A 19,589-nucleotide genomic window follows, 5' to 3' on the forward strand; every position below is an offset into this window, starting at 1 on the left:
GGGAGCCATGCTCCCGGAATTGGAGGAAGAGATTGAGACATTAACAAGGATGCAGGGTGGGAACAGCATCCCAAAATCAGGTTGGATGCAGGACATTTGTGAAGGGTAAGAAACATGACCTTACATCCATGAACTCCACCAGCTTTGCAAGAGGCCTCTGTGCCTCTCCCAGCCCCTGTGCCCTACCTGTCAGTTGAACCTTCTCCATCGCTGTTGCAAAGCAGGATTGTTTTTTTCCTCACCGTTTGGCTGGCTAGGTTCACATTTTTTGCTTGCTGTTCAGATGTCGATCTGACTTCTGTGTTACAGGATTGTTAATAAGTGATGGGGAAAATAAATTAAAATAATCCATTTCTGACCAATACACTTCCAAGACATCTGTGATAGCTTCTGCCTTCCTAAATAACAAATGTATTTAATCTGAAGCTTTGGTTTTCTGTAGCTCTGTAGAAACAAACACACAGCTTTTTGTTTTGGAACCATTAAGCAGAATCTCCCTGCATTTAGAGTTTAGCACATAGGTCCTTTGTGAAAGACTGCAAATGGTGACTAAAACTGGGGTCACTCTCATGGTGTGAACAAAAATAGGCAGAAAATGGAAAACATGTGCTGCCATAGGCTGCCTTTGTGCAGTGGGCTCTTCCAATTAGTTTGTCATTGCCAAGTAAGAGCTAAAACTAAGCTCAACGAATGTGGGTGGGATGGGACACCATTAATGACTTTGTTTGATATGGATTTCAGCTTACACTATAGCAGCATTCAAAAACATTGGTAGTCAGGTTATGCTATGTGTACCACAGCAGGCTTATGCAAATTTGGGGGTGGTAGGAGTAAGAGGAAAAAAAACCTATTGAGTTCCATCTCCAAATCCTGCTAGATTTTCCTCTTTATCAACTGACATTCCTTCACTGTTTGATGAACTTTTTATATATGAACAATTTTGTCTGAGAAGGTACTGCAGTGGGTTTTAGCTTGACTAAATAGAGAATCAGCTGAGTAGCGTACACATGCCTAATGGTTAGCCACAGCCTGTTTGCTCATACAGATTACATGCAAGGGCCTGTTAGAGCCCCTCAGGTATTCCTTACAGAGTATAGCAGGTTAAACAAAACCATTGTAAAGCTGTAAAATGCTATCCACATTCAGAGATCCAATGAATCGACTTAAGGGTCTAACACTGAAGGTGTTATACTGAGGGTCTATACCCTCCTGTTGTTTTGAGGGAATGAGCTACCCACTCTCTGTATCTAACCAAACAAGGGGTGAGGTACTCCAGGGGGATTAGAGAGCTACCATCTTTGCTTAGGCACAGACTGATATCTCACTCTTTAAAAATAACAGAGGTTTTTGGCAGCAGGGGTTAAAACTAGTCAAAAAATGAACCAACTAAAGCTGGCATGGAGGTGCCTATAGGTGGTGCTGGTCAGTAGAGCATAGTAGTCTTGAACCTATCAGAAGGCACTTGTGGATGCATCTGCTATCAGATGTGGGTTTTGGTGTGTTATTCTAGAAGCTAAAAGGTTGCTTGTGTTGTCTGGATGCTATAATAGCCCCCGAGAACCGCAGCATACTATTGTATCAGCTGGCTAATCATCCAACATGAGGCTATGGCAAGTAAAATAAGAACAGGGAATTAAGTTTTTGTATTCTGAAAAAAATCCCAACCAACCAACCACACTGATTTGTAAAGAAATTAATACAATAATGGTAAAGACAGTGGAGCACTTGTAGTTACTAACCACTGTTACCAAGCTGTAAGACTGGCTTGAAAGTTGTATTTTACTGTATTTTGCACATACAATAAAAAAACCTCAATGGAAAAGTTAAAAATTAGGACTTGTTTTGAGATACCTTTTGATATTTTTGTTTCTTTATTTCCTTTATGTTCAGGTTCTGTGAAAGGACTGCATAGAGAGGCTTAGGTATAGAATAAGGAATACCTAAATTCTGTGAATAGCTGATGATCCTTATATGCACCTCTTTAATGAATATCCTGTACCACTAGCTTTGATAACTTTACTAGAATGACTGGACTGCAGCTATGATGCAGCTGCAGAATACGATACTCAGCCTGACTGAAAAAAAGACATAATACCTGGGCATCTAATGCCTGGGCAGTAGTCAGTAGGCAGCTCGAGGGTGCTGGAATAGTGTAACTTAGTAGCTAGGGAACATGTCTAGGAGCAAGTGCTGGAGCTCCCATCTCCTTTTCTGTGGATTGTTTTCACCCAATGTTAAATGCATTTGGGAATGGAGCCCAGGGATCTTGCATCCTTTGCTGTGAGGTGAGCAAGAAGGCTGTAAGGTGCCTACACCAGGTCTGTAATCTGAAGGTCTGGGTGCTCTCCTTGATGGGGTGAGCTTTAAATCTGCAGCACTAAGAGAGCCCAGGTTTCCAGTTCCCTGCAATCTAACTAACAGCTGATTATACAAAAAGCAGTCAGTGGCCCCAGCAGTGTGTTTTTGAAGGAGCTTGGCCTTTTCTTCTGGATTCTGTGTTCAGCTGCCAACATGTGGTAGGAGGGATCAGAGCACATCAGGCAGACCAAGTTATCTGGGGGTATTATGTGCCACCATGCTGATTTTCTGGGTCTCTGTCAGACTGCAACAGGAGTGAAGAACCACAGTGCCTTGGTTGGGGTAGTTTTGGGCATGCTCAGCGGGCGGACAAAGATTGTCCTGCTCCAAGAGGGAGGCAGCTTAGACACATTCAGGGCTAAGCAGCATCTGGCTTTTTGGATCACAGCTTATGATGTCAGTTCCTGTCTCCTTCTTTACAGGAGTGGCATTGCACCTCGCTTCAGTTCTCTTTGCTCCTGACTGTACAGCAGATTTGCTGTTTGGCTGAAGTCTGGTCACTTTGCTTCCCCATACCTCTATGACACAGGGCTGATGATGTATCTCTTCTCTTGCGATTCACCTGTACCATCTCTTTAAATTACCACCTTTCATTGAGTAGGTGCAGTCGCCTCCTGTGTGTTCATATAGTGTCCAATAACATGGGTCCCTGCTCCCCCCTGCAGCTTGTAAACATTATTCTAACATAATGCAAATAAATAATCTTAAGATGTTGCTGATGGAAAAACCCTCTGAAACTAAACCTGCTTAGCTCCTCAGGTATACAACACAAATTACTGTTACTGTGTATTATCCCTTTTAACTGCATGCATTGGCTGCTCTTGAACCATTATTGTTTATGTTGTGAATTTGTAATAATAATAACAATAATAATAACAACAACTACTTGCCTAATCCTTAGCATCAGAATGAACATGAATGTTGAGCATTTTCATCCCAGTTTCCAGGCTGAAAGTCTCTACGTACATTGCTTGGCTATCAGTTGACAGTGTTGCTTTATGTAAACAGAGGTGATAGAGTCCTATACTCCTCTGGGGCCTGCCCATGGCCCAGGAGCACCATTTCAGCCCAGCCCAGGGCCATAAGTCCCTGCCCCAGCGATGCCTGCCCCAGTGATGTGGTAGGATGCTGGTCTCCAGCCCTGCCCTGCTGAGCCCGACCCATGGGCTGATGCCCTGGCTTGACTTTGGATCTGCCTTATCCCTATGAACTTGCCTGATGATCTGGACTCTTGCCTGAATGTGGTGGCCATCTCCAGGCCTGCCCTATGCACCTTGCTCATGGGCTGTGGGACAGAGCCCTGGAAACTGAAGTCCCTGCCCTGCCAGCCATGTTATTGCACTTGGGTCCCCATCCCTTCAGGAGCTGCCAGCCTTCGTTGCTCCCTGACAAACAACCTAATATTCAAAAGTTGGGAAGTGTAGCTGCAATGAGAAGGGAGACAAAATACAAACTCAAGAGTGACTCAATGAGGAATTCAATGCAAATATTAACTTTGTTTCCCCCAGCTACTAACATGCACCTAGCTTTCAGCTACAGATCCCCACAGTCTTGGATAAAATCTTTTAAATGGTTGAAATAATCCAATTTGACTGTTGTTCTTTCCTTTGTGGTGCAATCTGAAGTTAAATATTTCACATATTGCCTTACATAGGGCAAAGCACAAGCCCTCTGCCATTGCTGGAATCCTGTGCTGATTTTCTCTCCCCATTTGTTCCTGTATCCCACACCCAAGTCAGACCAGAATCAGTCAGCTCCTGGGTATATGCAAGTGTCTCGAGTAGAAGTCAGGTAAAACTCTTTCAATCAAAATGCCTCCTGTGACACTCCTGGGATAAGGCTACAAAGCTCCAGCACCTACCCAGAGGTGATTTATTGTTGTAGATGGAGGAAGGGCAATGCCAATCTCTTTAAATTCTTGAATACCCTCCACCATTCTCAGGGACCTAAAAAAATACCATCTCTAGTTTTTAAAAGGCCATTTTATACTTCCTTTACAAAGGATAGTCTTGGCTAATGTACTCAGAATGGGATAATAATGACAACTTGACATGGGGAAAAGCACTATATACAATCCAAAATGACAAGTTGTCAAAAAGTATAATGGACAGCCAGGGGTAGTGTACCTGATGTGGAGACAAGACCATTACATGTCTTGAAGTTTAAACTGGGCAGCCCTGCTGTGAAACATGCTTGAAAGACCCATTGTCTACTGGGTTGCTAAGGAGCCTTTGGAAGTGCATGAGGGTAAATTAAGGAAAGGTGTTAATTTAAACTAGAATTCCTGAATAGCAACACAAGTAGACAGACCCTCAGATATGACCATCATCTCTAATATATCCATTAGTTCTCTCTTGCACTGCTGTTCTTTTGTTCTTGTCCCCAGCGGAATGTCACAGCACTGTTTACAGTGCCCAGTGCTGCCACTTTTGTGACTGGGACCTAGAGGAGGTGGCTGAAGCTCTCAGCTACTGCCTTGGTTAATGTACCAGGTAATTAATGAAGGTTGTACCTGATTGTTGGTTTTCTAATCCATGTTGGATGGTGGCATTATTTTCCTTTTAACCCTTTTCACTTCTTTCTTAATCTAAGAACACATGAAAGACCACATTGTCTGCTTTAGACAGTGATCCTTGAAGATGCACACTTATTTCTGTCATGAATAGTTAAGTGTGGATGACCACAATTAAACTCAAATACATGAATCCCTTTGAAGGGAGTGCTAGGGATGTGAAGAGTCTCAGAAAATCATGCCTTGCAACAGGCTGTTTAAATGTGACTGAAGGTGTTGTCTAGCTTTAGGTATACGTATGGGAAAAATGTGTGTTTCTGCTATGTCCTAAAAGTAGCATAAGTGGTTAAAAGAACAATTCAAAACAGATCCCAAAGCTCTAGTTCCAGCTGCTCTAATCAGTAGTAAGAAGAATCTCCCTTTTCCTCTGTATTTGCAATTCATTTAAATTTTAATGCTTTTACAGGGCAAGACTTGGACTATGGTGCCTGTTGGCAGCAGGGCTATCTGCAGGATTGTACTTACGCACCTGAAATGGAACAGTTCAGCTTCTTGACTGGTATCAGCCTGAGCTATTGATGAAACACTTTAACACAGCCCAGAGCAAACCAAGCCTTGTAAAGAGTTTATGTGACTGCTAAACAGCTTATATTCATGTTAGGACATTTGTATTCAGACTGATCCCTTCTATCTGGAGTTACAATAACTCACCTAGAATAGAATGGGGTAGAAAAAGGAACTTTAAAAGGATCGCTGAAACACTGATGAGGCTAACTCACCATGTGGAACAACTTCTTTCCATGAAGGGGAAGAAAAGGGAGCCTAGAGCAACGACATTCGTGATGTAGCTCTTGCAGTTATGTTTCAAGTTAGGGGGAGTGAATCCAGGTCTTAATGTGCAAGTGACATTTACTGTCTCGCCTACAGCAAAAGTCCTTTAAATAACAAATGCACATTTAGACTGGCTTTGATCTCTTAAAGCAAGAAGATGAGTTTAAAGACAAGCTTTTAGCTTTACATTTTTTACCCTCTTCTATCTCTAAAATTTAGAAGTGGAATTCTGGTCTTAATTTACAGCTTCCCCCCGCTCCCCCCCCCAGGTGATTATTTTAGAAATGTTCACAGGACAAAACATGTAAGCTTGTGGCTGCCTGTCACCTTTCCCAAATCCTAGGTATTTATAGATGTCTGTCCCTGGAATGTGGATCTGATTTAAGTCTCTTAATTTATTTTAGTGAACTCTGGGCACAGCAGACATTGGAGTTAATTTAGCAAGTAAGCATGTGGACAAGTGTGGGAAGAGCTCATGTGCTGCTTTTCTTTTCCGATTACATCAGTCGGTCTAATATCAGCTATTCCCTCTCCTTTCAAGTCTCCTTAAAACATCACCATTGCCAGAGCAGGACACATACCCAAAAGTGACAATCTCAGGGTACCTTTGACAGTTTAGAAGGAGCCCTGTGGGATTCAGTAGGAGGTTTGGTTTACAAGTTAGGGCATGAATGATGGTGCTTAGCCCCTTATGGAGGGAGCTTTTCATTGATTCACAGTCTTTAAGATGATGATGGGGGCTCAATCTGTCCTCTGAGCCGTATCTGGACTCTGAGATGGTAGTGTGGAGGAGGAGGCATCTCTTCCCAACCTGAACAAACTGCTCCTGCAGGCCCAGGCTGCTGAATCAGATGGTTAAAGTCACCTAAAAGGGAAGTTGGAGTTGGAGGGTTGGAGGGCCTGGGGGTGGGTGGTTGGGATGCTGGCCTCACCCCTGTGCCATGTGCATGGAATTGCCTAGACCACCCATGGAATGACTAGCCCAGATGAAATTACTGTGCTGGAGTCCCTTGCCATGCTGCATGCCCAGGCTCAAGCCGTGGCTTTGCCCTTTCAAAATGGAAGTGCATACCATTAGGGCAAAGCAGTTCTGGGTCTCCTTTGGCACTGGCTGGGGGAAAAGTTTTATGTCTGAGTCTGTCAGGCTGGCACTTAGCTATGCAGGATGTGGATTCACTTTTCTTTTGTGCTGCCTGCCTCCACCACAAATCCTCCTGCACACTGCATAACAAGTCATTTACAAGGCTGCAGCTCTATGGTCTTGTCCTTCCACTCCTGACAAAGGGAGGTGAGCCCTTCTGCCGGACGGGATGGTTCCCATGTGGCTGAAGACAGTATCGGGAGGGGCTGGGGCATGCTGGGCTTTGCTGATGTAACGGGCTCCCTGCAATTTTCATTCAGATCTGGTTGGCTGTGAGCTGGCAGAGAGCCTCAGATACGCCTCCAACTCAGATGAGGTCATCCCTGCTTTTTTTTTTTTTTTTTTTTTTTTTGGGCTGCTTCAGAAAGAGTCTGTGGTGTCTGAACGTTTAAGGTCAGCGTGCTAATTCCCACACCACCGCAATTCTCTGGGTGCAGGAACCCCCTTCCCCTCCCCCCCACCTCCGCCCCCCGTCCCCCCCCCCCCCGGCTGCACCCTTTCCCAGCACCATCACAGACCCTGCTCTCCCTTTAAAGAGAGAGGAGGAGCAAAAGGAAGATGAATTTACCGCAGTGGATTTTATAATTGACTCTTGCATCCAGGTCAGAGGGGAGTGTTTGCTGGCAAGACATTGCAGAGCTGCCCGGGCCTAACACGAGTGTAAAGTAGCTCCAGGACGGAAGAAACTCCAGACCCTGCCGCTATCAGAAGTGAAACTACTCGCCCTGCCCAGTCGCTTCGTCCCTTCCCCGCCCTCCCACCGTGTGCCATGCAGAGATGCATCCAGCCAGTAGAGGACGGGGTAGGTCCCCCCGGCTGTCAGTCGGTAGGGGCTGCCCGGCTTGGGACGAGCTGAGCCCGAAATAAGGACTGACCCTGGCGGAGAGCAGAGCACGCATAGCTGGGGGTGCCCAGCCCCGGCCCCGCACCGTGCCTGGAAGCATCGCTCGCTCGACACCTTCCTCCCTCCAGCCCCGGCGCCGGGTAATCCCGCGCTGTCTCCCGCGGAGAGCTGCCCGCTAACTTCGGCGCCGACGCCAGGTCTGCCTGCCACGGCTGTGGGCAGGATGCGGGTTGCAGCATCCCCCCTCTGCCCCGGGGGCAGCAAGCCCCTTCCTCTTCCTCCTCCCACCGCCGAGCCCCGCGCTGGAGCCCCTCTGGCACAGCCTCTTCGCGATGCCCTGCCAGGGGCGGAGAGCCCTCCCCGGAGCGCCTGAGCGCGGGCCGAGCCCCAGCACCGCGGACAGCTCCCGGCGGCCGGGCCCCAGCACCGCGGACAGCTCCCGGCGGCCGGCGGGTCAGGGCGCGGGGTGCCGCCGAGCTCTGCCCGCCGAAGGGACCGCGGTGCCCGGCTCCGGACCTGCTCCGTGCCTTGGTGCCCCGGCTTACTGCGCCTTGCTGGCAGCCCTCTGCTGTAGCAGCACGCCGCTCTGCCGAGAAGGACGCCGAGAGATCCCCACACGTACACTACCACCCGCCTCTCTCACGGAGCCAGAAGAGGGCTTATCTCTGGGTCAGAGTCTGTTTGTCTCCTGTAGATCGGGATTTACAAGCTTGGACGGTGCCTGGTTACAGTGGTGTATGAGTCTACAGACCCCGCGGTGCGCTACAGAGTTAGAAAGAAACCTCGGATCTGTCGCGCTGTGGAGGGGTAAAATAAGCCCTATACAACCAGCAAACCCAGCCCAAGCCTTCCTGCCTCCCTGCAACCAACTTTACCCCCCCCAACCGTGAGAATTCTCTCCTTTCCTCCTCCCTTCACGCTCCTTCCTTCGGAGACTGTAGGATGAGGCATTTCCTTCTATCCGGCTCAGGGTAAAAGCATACCCTGAGGGCAGCAACACACATCTGGCAGGGACTGAAAGGTTTTAATCCAGCCTTTACTGCAATCAACAATGGCAAATGAACCGGTGATTCTGAATGTTTATGACATGGTGAGTATGTAACAGTACTGATTGGGGGGGGATGGGGCAGTGGGGCCGGGTGGGAGTTTGTGCTTGGAAGCAGGCATTGTATGAAGAGGAGACAAGCACAGATCCCCAGAGAGGCTGTTCCTCACCCCCTCAAACTCCTCATCCAAGCATGTCATGTTCTGGCTGTCAGAGATGATGCTGACCCAGGCTTTTTTCTTTGAAATGTTCAGCTTATTGGGCCAGGTTACAGGTGAAGCTGTGCCCAATTTTCTGCAGGATCTCTCAGGAGCAGCACTGTGTGAGGGGAGGACTTTTTAGTTTCCAGTGTCCCAGTTAAGGAAGGAGATGTGATCACCTCTCTCTTTGTTGGAGCTAATTGTCCTTTAATTTTGAGTGAGCAAGCACTGCCAGGCTGTGGGGAAGGGGTCAGGATTTCATCCAGGGAGGAGAAACAACTGTAGAATTGCAATAAGGACATAGTTTCTAGGCTAATAATCTGGATCAGTCCCTCATATGCATAAGATTGTAGTTAATAATTTTCTCTGAAGGTTAATTGCAACAACAGGAGTAAGAAATTGTCTGAACTGGTGAAGTTTCAGCACAGGGAGGAGCACAGGGACATGCTCCTCAGCAGTGTTTCCTGAAAGTTCACAGTGTAGCCAGCGGCTTTCCTTGCCCTCCTCTTGCAAGGGGAAATGTGAGTGGGAATTATCTGTGCTAACAAATCAGAAGATCCAAATCCTAGCCTTGGCACAAGCCCCCCAAAGAGAAGAAGGCTTGGCACAACCTGTTTGCTTTCTGGTCTGACAGAAGCTTAGGAGAGGCATGTTCAGATGAGGAACATTTTGATGATGATGTACTTCCCTTCCGTTTTTTGTTTATGAACTAATGATAACAAGCAAGTAGTTTTCAGATATTCTGAACATTTAGTGAACTTTGCTGGGGAAAATATAACCTTATGAGGCCCAGGTGCTGACTGAGCTCTAAATATCTAGCTCCAGACCTTTAAGATTATGGCCTGGCTTTTTGTCATCAGGCAGTGACAACTTTCAACAGAAAGCCCACAGAACAGTGTGGGTTTCCCTGTTGGGGGAATCCAGAGAATAGACACCAAAGAGATTAGGAGTGGGTTGCTGTAAATGTCAAACCTCTTCTTATTAGAAAGATTAAGTGATCTGTTGTTGACTAAAAAAGCTGGGTTGTTTTCTGAGGGAAGAGGGAGTGGTAAGGGCTATTTAGGTATGACTGTATCTGTATTGAAGGACAGTCTGAAAAGCACAACTACAATGGCTTGAAGCTGCCTCTTCCAGAGCTATTATTGGCAAAATTGAGCAAGTTGGTGTAAAATCCTTCCCTAGACTTTGGTCTTAAGTGTTTAATGGTCAGTTGCTTGGCAGTCTGAACTGTGTTCTTCAACCAACAACAGGTCTTCAACAGGTCTGGTAACCCAAGCAGGTGGTGGCTAGTGCTTGGTAAACAAGGGACTGGCATTGCAAATGTACACACAAGAGTTTCTCATTAATACTTTGAGGAAGATAAAGGGGTTGTGTTGCCCTTTTATTATATGCACTGTCTTCCTTGCAATTTTTTTAGTTTGTTCTGCAGCAGGCTGTGGTCTGCACTTTCCTCTCTCAGCCACTGTTGAGCTGTCCCAAATCAGTGAATATTTTGCTACTGAGCTGAAGAGATCCGAATACTGGATGGACATGGTCCCTGCCTTTTTTTGTGTGATTGACACCAAAGATGAAGCCCAAAGGAATTATGGGAGAAGGGGCTTGCTGTTCAAGATCACTGTGTTCTGAGATGGACACCCAGACACAGTGAACTTAATTGAGGTCATCAGTTTAATTTGGATTGAGTAATTTTTGCTGCTTAGCAAGCCATGAAAACCTTCATGTGTGAGTACTAACTCCATGGGTTAACCACAAGTTAATGCTCTGTACATAGAAACCATTCTATTTTCATATAGCATCTGTTTGACTACCACTGAGTCACCTCTAGTTCAAGTCCTACATTATGATTATTGAGGCTACATGCTTTTCCATTGCTGCTATGATTTTAACACCATGGAGTTTGGAATGTAGCCATGCAAAATCTGCACTTTGTTACACTGTGGTGGGGAATTGCGGGGGAACTGGGAAATGAGCACATTTGCTTGAATGACTGTTGGAAAACTAGTCTCAATGAAAAAAAAAGACAGCTGGGGATAACAATTAACTGGATGTAAAGCTCTGCTTTCCTGACAAGGAACATGACCCCTCTATGGCATCTGGAAGCACTTACACTGCAGGAAAACTTACCCCTAGGGCAGAAGTTCAATTGTAGGCTTTGTGCAGCTATGAGATACCCACTCTGTGTAGTCTTGTGTATTCAAAGATAATAGCCATTTATCCTTTTACCCATTGGATATGTACCAGGCTTCTTTAGGAAACAAAGTGCTTCTATTTAATGAGGTGTTTTGCACAAATAGCTGAAGCAGGTAGATCTATTTGTGGACTTATTTTCTTCAGCATAAAAGAATTGAGCAAAAATCACTCGGTATTCCAAGTGTTCAGAATATCATCATCAAAAGCAACCTCCCTCACCTCCCAGCATGCAGGGTGATTATATCCTGGTTTTTAGCTGTTGCTAAAGAGCTCGTACACACCTGTACACTTGCAAAACAGACAGGGCAGGAGAACTTTGCTGCTCAACCAGTACATTTTAAAGAGTGAATATGCAGGATACTGCACTCTGATTTAACGTGTAAGTGTGAACACAGAGTAACAACATGGATCATGGGTTTGATCATGGATGAATCTCTTTCCCAGTCTGAATCTAGCTCTCGCATGGACTTAGTCTAAGCCCACAGCTGTTGGGAGACCTGCATGAAATAACTGGGTCTATAAAATCTATGACAGAGTTTGCTCTGATCAGTTATCACTTTGCCTTCAGAGGGATAAATCAAATTCCCCTTCATAACTTGCAGCTCTCTTCCCTTCACTCCACCTTAATAAGCTGTTTATCGTGGATCAGATCTTACTCTAGATCACAGGGTTGACTTTCTTCAGCCAGGATATCATACTGTTTCCTCATCGCTTTAAGTCTTTGTGGCTTACTTTGGAATAGTTGACTTAATCACTGTACATTAATAAATGCTGCCTACTTAAATCAGACAGAAGAGTAACTGCAATTATTGCCTAGGTTTAAATCTTTAACAAGCAAGCTAAACACATTCCACTAAAAATAGTTCGCTTGGCGGAGATTCAAGTTGGGGGCTCTCATAATATTTTCAGCTTATTGCATAGCACATTCATGCTATCAAATTGAAAGCAAAGATATTCATATCACTGATGTCCCTCTTTTATTACAGATATGGTTGTCCTGAATTTCCACTGTCTTTGCAGCTGATAACATACAAAACTGTCATTTTGATCTACTGGTATTTTTGCTTACTCTTTATGCTGGGGAAAGCAACCCCTGAGATCTGCTGCAGAGCAGAATGAGAGCCCTGGTCAGCAGGAAGCCAGGGAGAAATGACGTAGGGTCTGTTTGGACGAGAGGGGTGTCCCACTGTTATTCCATTGATTCTACTGACATTACTTGTCATCCTCTCTGGAGTGAATGAGAGGGAAATAAGATTCAGGTCACTGTAGACACACTAGCTCTGAGATTTTTCCCTGTGACGTCGAACTTCAGAGAGGCAGCCAAAATGTAATTATTTATAATGGTCCTTCCATATTCTTTCAGTTCTTTATATAACTTATATCATTTGCCAGCTAAATGGTTGAAGGCCAATGGCTGAGGCAAAGGGTGGCCCTGCAGGTGACTGACTGGGGTCTCTCTTGCTTCACTGATCAGTTCTGATCTGATCAGTTCTGACACCACTGATGGTGCCATTGATTTGATTTCTCCACCGCACCACTGAGTGGATCATCCAAGTGGCCCTGACAGAAAAACAAACACAATAGCATTCTTGTCTCCATGGCAGTGATAAAGGCCCCTGTTTTGTGTTTGTGATATTACGGCAAGCATCCTGTGTTGAAGTAGGAGTGGCATTTTGGGCTGAGGATGTAAAAGCTTATAGTCATGCATGTAGTTTGTAAGAGTTCCAGGAACATGAATCTCACTCCTGATTTTTAATGGTGCGGTGGAACAGAGCATCCTGGGAGGCTGCATCTGCAGGGAGGGCAGCATTGCTGGGGAGGGAGAGAAAGAGGAAGGTGGTGTTACAAACCACAAGGGTTTGTAATGAGTGTATCATCTTCCTCCGTGAGAGAGGAGAAGTAGTTTCAGTTGTACCACCAAGAAACATTGACCATGCTCTGTGTAGCCAATCAGCTGGTGGTCTCCCAGCAGAGAGTGATCAGAAGATGATCACAGCCTGTGAGTGGCCTAGGTGGGGAGAAGAGCTCTGATGAGGTTGTTTCCATCTGGCTCTACATATGTCTGTCATCTTACAGTTGTTCCTACATAGAGCTGGGCTCAGGGACTGAGGGCTGACAGGAAGGTGCTGGGTCAAGAAGGAGAAGTTGCAAGAAGCAACTGGCTTTTCTGTCAATCCCAGGAGGGAGGGAGGTAGGACTTTTGGACAAGCAGTTGTGGGGTGGGAACCTGTATGTGGGAGTCTGCAGCAGATCCTGGGACAGGGTGAAAGTTTGGGTTTGTTTATTTTATGTGCTCTGAGAAAAGGATTGTGAGAGAGTCCCTGTGTGAAGAGGACACACCAGCTATCTGTGAGGAAAGACATAAAGCTAGAGGGTCTGTATGGCCACAAAATAAATGCATAAAACTTTAGTGCTTTAAGCCAACTTCTCTGATACGAAATAGTATTACGGAGGTGGGAAGTACTTTTCCTTTTGCTCTTTTCAGCTCTGTCATTTTCAGCATTTTGCTTTAACATCCATTGCTTGCATGTGATTTGGAGGTGATGACCTGTGTGTAGCATTGAAAACCAGCACAGACTTACCATCCTAGCATCCCTTTCTGGCTTCCTATACGAGTGGAAAAGAGAGAGTGATACTCTTGGCCACTATAATTAAATGCTTTGGAACTGAAGGAATAGAGGTGCTTTGTACCCCTACCTTCAGTACATAAGGAGCCTTTGAGTCTATTTTAGAAGCAGCAACAGGATTGCAAGCAGAGCACTTCATTCTGCAAAGTGATTGTTTTAAGCACTGACTAGATCATGGACCATTTTATTATCTCTCTGGAGGAAAGAATAAGTCTAGTTACTTAGAAAAATGTCAACATGTTTGTGATTACTGTTAGTAGAGGTCTCAGATGCTCTCAGCTCACTTAGTCAGAAGAGTGAGAAATCCTATTGCAGGTGGTGGTCCCATCTCTGCACTACTCATTAGTTGTTTGTTAGCTGCTATGTGTGGAGAAGTGCAGCATCACCTGACTCTATTTGGTATTCCAAGAAGCCACTTGGAAAGCAAGGGGACTTTTTTTGTCAAGTAGCTTGATAGCTGTGGAGTTTCTTGCTGTGATGAGCTGAAGAGATGCTCTAAGTCAATAGAGGAACTTGTGGTCCTGAAAGATTAAGCAATAGAGAGTCACTAGGACCTCCTCTTTCTTTTTCCTCCTTCATATGTTGGCCAAACTGAATGTATTTAACAAATGGAGAGCAAAATGCAAAATATTGCCTCTGGGAGATTTTAATTAAATTCTGGCAACTCCTAATATGTATATTAAAAAAGTTGTTCTGAAACAAAATCACCACTCTTTAAAACACATTAAATGAAATGTTTTGACTCTTCCTTAAAATATTTGCCAATCATCTCTGGCCAAAACTATTTGCCAAATCTGAATCATTTCAGTTCTCTAAAACACACTGTTCACTAAAAAGTTTACCATGTTCTTGGAAGGGCTTGGTAGGTGTATCATATTCTTATTTACTCTGTGGCCACTCTCAAAGCTCATAAGAATTCCCTCTCCTGTGAATAAGCCCTAGCTAAGGAAGATCTGGGGTCTCTTACCTTCTTCACAGGCTTGTTGTGGGGGTGTGTTCAAAGGTAAATCCTTAAATTGCTGAAGGAAAAGGGGAAGATTTTGGTCTTGGGATTTTACTCGATCACTGACTCTTCATTTATCTAGAACCTTGTTCTGCTGTCTTCAAACCATATCAAGTAGAGGGTACTGGGTAACAAAACAGAATGGTAAGGTAGCAGGTGCCTGGTGTCTAGTAGTGGGTTTCCCCACAGTGCTATAGCATGTCCGACATAAGTGCTAAACTGTCTTTGTTTCTGAGTGGTTGAACATAGGGCTAGTCTCAGGCCGTAGTGTGTGGGATCAGGTAGATCTCAGATGCTTGTTCTCTGTGCCTTCCTGGAGCTTTTAACTGGCCTTCTGTGCTGGTTTCTTTGTAGGATGGAGTTTCGACTCTTAAACTATGCTTATGCTGCATAATAGGTCTGGGGTTTACAACCAGTCAGGTATAGTAATGGTGCCACTGCAAAATCTGTAACAGTAATGTCATACTATGATATTTGTTATTATGGGCCCAAAAACTCTCTGGGAAGACTCTTGGTTAGAGGCCAGAGAGACCAGATAGATAGACCACTGCTGTGAATGAGAGAGGAGGCAGAGAAAGCTGCTCTCACTGGATGTCAGCAGAGCCCTGAGCCCAAGGTATGAGAGGGCCATGCAGACTGCCTTACTTTTCTTGGATGCAACATTTCCCAGTGCAAATGCTCTTGACTTTTTAAAAAAAAATAAATAATTAAAATAAAAGGTGTTATGGCAAATATGATGGCAGGACATTAGACTTTTTCAAATAAATCAGGCTGAGCAGCCTGGCAGTGTGTGCAGGTAAGGAAGAGCAGGCTTTGTTTCTGCTTCTCTTTTCCTCCTAGACTGCATCAATTTAATTTGAGTGACAACAAGCTGACCTCAGGCAGGCCAGTCATAGAGTGGGATTGCTGCCTTGCCCTGCTTGAACTCAGGAGCGGAGAGAAAAGGAAAGCAGTTTGGTGATGCAGAGCACTGTGTTGTAGTCAGTGCCTGGTTCAAGCCTGTGAGAAAATGATGAAATGCAACTAGACATCCCTTCTCTCTTCTATCTTTGGAGAGAGGAAATCAATTGGAGGAAGAAAAGATAAAAAATCGAATACACTGAGCTGCAGCTGAGTCCATTCCTTCATGAAGAAGGAATCCAAACATGGCATCTGATCTAAACCAATTAAGAAGCTGAAGAGTAAGTGGCATGGCCTGGGTTAATAAGTCCAGCGACGAAGTGTGCCCATTTCTGCATAATAAATGGATTTTTGTTGTCTTAGCAACAGCCTGGAGATGTGTTATCCATCAGCGGAAGAGTCTGTTTTGATGTTGTCAGGGTGACAAGCTGGCTACCTGTCCATGTTACTGCTGATCTTCTCCAGCACTGCAGTTCTTTAGCTGAATACTCTATGCTTATGCATGAGATGTTTTAAGAGCTGTGTCTTGACTGTACACAGAGCATTGCTATCTCCAGCTACAGCATTCATCCTATCAGCAAGCTCATTGAACCAGTGCTCTGTTGCCCAGCAGACTGACTTGAACTGACTCATCCAGGGCAATGCAAGAGTTCTCACTTCTAGTCCTGCATGCGCTAGGCAAACGGCTCGACAACATGCTCTTCTTTACATCAGCAAATATAAGAAACCCTTATGAGTGAGGAGAACCTAGGAAAGCTAACACAGCGTAAAAAATGTGTGAACTCTGCTCCTGGAGCAAAGCTTCACAGGTCCTGTCATTAGCCCAGTTCCCACATCAGTGCTCTTGAGTCAGTTCCTGCAGATGACAATCTGACTTAGTGTCTCTAAAGTACTCATTTCAAGGCAGCCTGAACTCTTGCAGAGTCAGGAGTCTTATGCGCAGGATTTCAGGTGTAAGCCCAGGGGCTCAAGGTAAGGTCAACTCTAACGTAGAGATACAGAAAACTTTTGCTGCTACTGGAAGTTGTCCTTTAACCCCTTCTACAGGCAAAGTCACAATCCCCTGGCCTCTCTCTGAGCAACTCTGAAAGAAACGATTGTTTCCTCTTGAAACCATATGGAAACTGGTTTCCAGTGAATTTTCTCTGGTGCTTTTTGGGATTTCCCCAAACAGCAAGGCAAACTCCTTCTAGAGCATGACAATTCTGTCAGCAAGATTTAGCCTCTGGCTCATTAGGCTGTCAAGGTTCCTAATGTCACTTGGCTATTCTTTAAAACAAACAAACAAAACCCTCTTAGTATTGATGAAAGCTGATGTATTGAAAGTACTGGAGACTCTCACTCTCCTACCAAATAAATTTATGCTGGCGGTAGCAAAGCAGACCCTTCTGCCTTTTGTACCTCATCCCTGGTTTATAGCTTGAGCTGCTCTGGTGTCATGGCTCAGCTGGTCATCCAGCTTCCTACTGAGGCAGCCCACAGGGACCAGTTATGCATCTGATGGGAGCTTCTGCTGTGGAGAGCTGTGCATTAGTGATGGAAACAGAGCTACTAAGTTGGGACAGCTGTCAGATCCATTTCTAAGTGTGGTGATGGGCAGGTATATAGGTGTGCATTAGTGCAATGGACTGAATTTAAATGGGTGTCCTAGGGCCAAAAGCTATGTTAGTGACCTGGGTTGCCCTTACTCTAATTCTCTGTTTGTTTCAGTCTCTCTTGTTCCTGTCATTATGCCAAGATGACGTAGCTGAAGCTGGAGAGGGAGGCAGAGATCAATCAATACATAAAATCTATATTTCTGCTGGGGAAGAAAAGAAGCAAAATTCACAAATCTGATTATTCTTTCCCTAGCAGATGGTCTCAAACTGTTAGGAAAGAAAAAAAAGTTTGATGCTGTTCTAGGTAAACGCTGGATATTCTTGAGTATGAAAGATCCAGAATCATAGAATCATAGAATAGTTTGGGTTGGAAGGGACCTTTACAGGTCACCTAGTCCAACCCCCCTGCAATGAGCAGGGACATTTTCAACTAGATCAGGTTGCTCAGAGCCCCATCCAGCCTGACCTTGAATGGTTCCAGGGATGGGGCATCTACCACCTCTCTGGGCAACCTGTGCCAGTGCTTCACCACCCTCATTGTAAAAAATTTCTTCCTTATATCTAGTCTAAATCTGCCCTCTTTTAGTTTAAAACCATTACTCCTTGTCCTATTGCAACAGGCCCTGCTAAAAAGTTTGTCCCCATCTTTCTTATAAGCCCCCTTTAAGTACTGGAAGGCCGCAATAAGGTCTCCCTGGAGCCTTCTCTTCTCCAGGCTGAACAACCCCAACTCTCTCAGCCTTTCCTCACAGGAGAGGTGTTCCATCCCTCGGATCATTTTCGTGGCCCTCCTCTGGACCTGCCCCAACAGGTCCATGTCTTTCCTGTGCTGAGGGCTCCAGAGCTGGACGCAGTACTCCAGGTGGGGTCTCACCAGAGCGGAGTAGAGGGGCAGAACCACCTCCCTTGAGCTGCTGGCCACGCTTCTATTGATGCAGCTCAGGACATGGTTGGCCCTCTGGGCTGCAAGCGCACATTGTGGGCTCATGTCCAGCTTTTCATCCACCAGTACCCCTAAGTCCTTATCCACAGGGCTGCTCTCAATGCCTTCATCCCCAGCCTGTATTGATACCAGGGTTTGCCCAGACCCAGGTGCAGGACCCTGCACTTGGCCTTGTTGAACCTCATGAGGTTCACACGGGCTCACTTCTTGAGCTTGTCCAGGTCCCTCTGGATGGCATCCCGTCCCTCAGGTGTGTCAACCGCACCACTCAGCTTGGTGTCATCTGCAAACTTGCTGAGGGTGCACTCGATCCCACTGCCTATGTCATTGATGAAGATATTAGGTATCTCCTTACTTCAGAGCTTTATCTAATCAGCACATGAATCTGTGAGACTTCTCATCTCAGAGCACAATATGAGGCTATGTCCTAAGAGTGGAAAACTGTTTTAATTCGTAACTTAGTTTTTCAGCAATGAGTCTTAAGGTGTCTGGAAAAGCAATGATAAGGGAAGAAGAAATGCTGTGGGTTACAAATGATCTCTGATAGGTAGGAATGCTTATCTACAGAAGCAAGTGTCAGATGCTAGAAATGCTGAAAGCATTTCATCCTGTTTAGTAAGTGCCTTCATCATGTGGGTCAACCCATGGGTCGAATGCCATGTGACTACTCATAGATCCACATCTCTGGGAGATGGAGGACCTGGCACAGTGCAAGCGCTGTTGACAACACGGTTTGCTGAACCTTCAACCATGGATCTGATACTGTGCTTTCCATGCAGTCTTACTTAAACTCACAAGGAACTATCAACCCCTTTGCTGTTCTCTTCAATATCTTCTACTACTGATTGACTTATACTGGATACTGATGCAAGAAAAAAAAGCTTCCTAGATGCTGATTGCTGCCTCAGGGTTTAGAGTGCATGAGGAGCTCAATATTGCCTTCTAGAGTGAATTATAGGCTTTGCCGTAGGTTACCTTTCCCTAGGTACATGGTGTTCTTCTAGACATCTGTACTTGGCTCATCTGTGTGTCTTGCTCTATTTGGGACTACTTGGAGCAGATGATTTTATAATTGCCCTGTATTTGTCATTTCTCCCAGCTCTGGATTAACCTGGTGAATGTGAGAAGTGACAGCAAGAGAGGACCAAGAGGTTAAGCATGGGACTAAACTGATAAGTCATTACCTCTGTCATTAACCTGCACTTTTGGGCAGTACTTGGGGAAAGAGCCTCAGCAGGCTTCTTCTAGTTGCATAAGAAGAGGCCTAGGTTGTACGTATTTCCAGGCAGGGCTGAGGTGCTTTCTTAGCAAATCACTTACCTACAAAATGAAAGGCTCTGTTCAGCTGCCTAAGCACAGACATCAAAGGCCATTTTAGGATATCCATCTGACCTCTG

At 45.3% G+C, this 19,589-nt stretch overlaps 1 protein-coding gene across 1 annotated transcript in view; it reads left to right on the forward strand.

Moving 5' to 3' along the window:
• Positions 1-8,018: 8,018 nt before the first annotated feature.
• LOC140652884 (deubiquitinase DESI2-like) overlaps positions 8,019-19,589 on the forward strand; it is a 57,797-nt gene continuing 46,226 nt past the window's right edge. Inside the window, exon 1 of the mRNA XM_072864252.1 lies at positions 8,019-8,493. Within this exon, the coding sequence (XP_072720353.1) occupies positions 8,019-8,493 (475 nt within the window). The remainder of the gene's footprint in view (positions 8,494-19,589) is intronic.

This window comes from Ciconia boyciana, chromosome 6 (genome assembly GCF_034638445.1).
Source record: "Ciconia boyciana chromosome 6, ASM3463844v1, whole genome shotgun sequence".
Classification (NCBI taxonomy): domain Eukaryota; kingdom Metazoa; phylum Chordata; class Aves; order Ciconiiformes; family Ciconiidae; genus Ciconia; species Ciconia boyciana.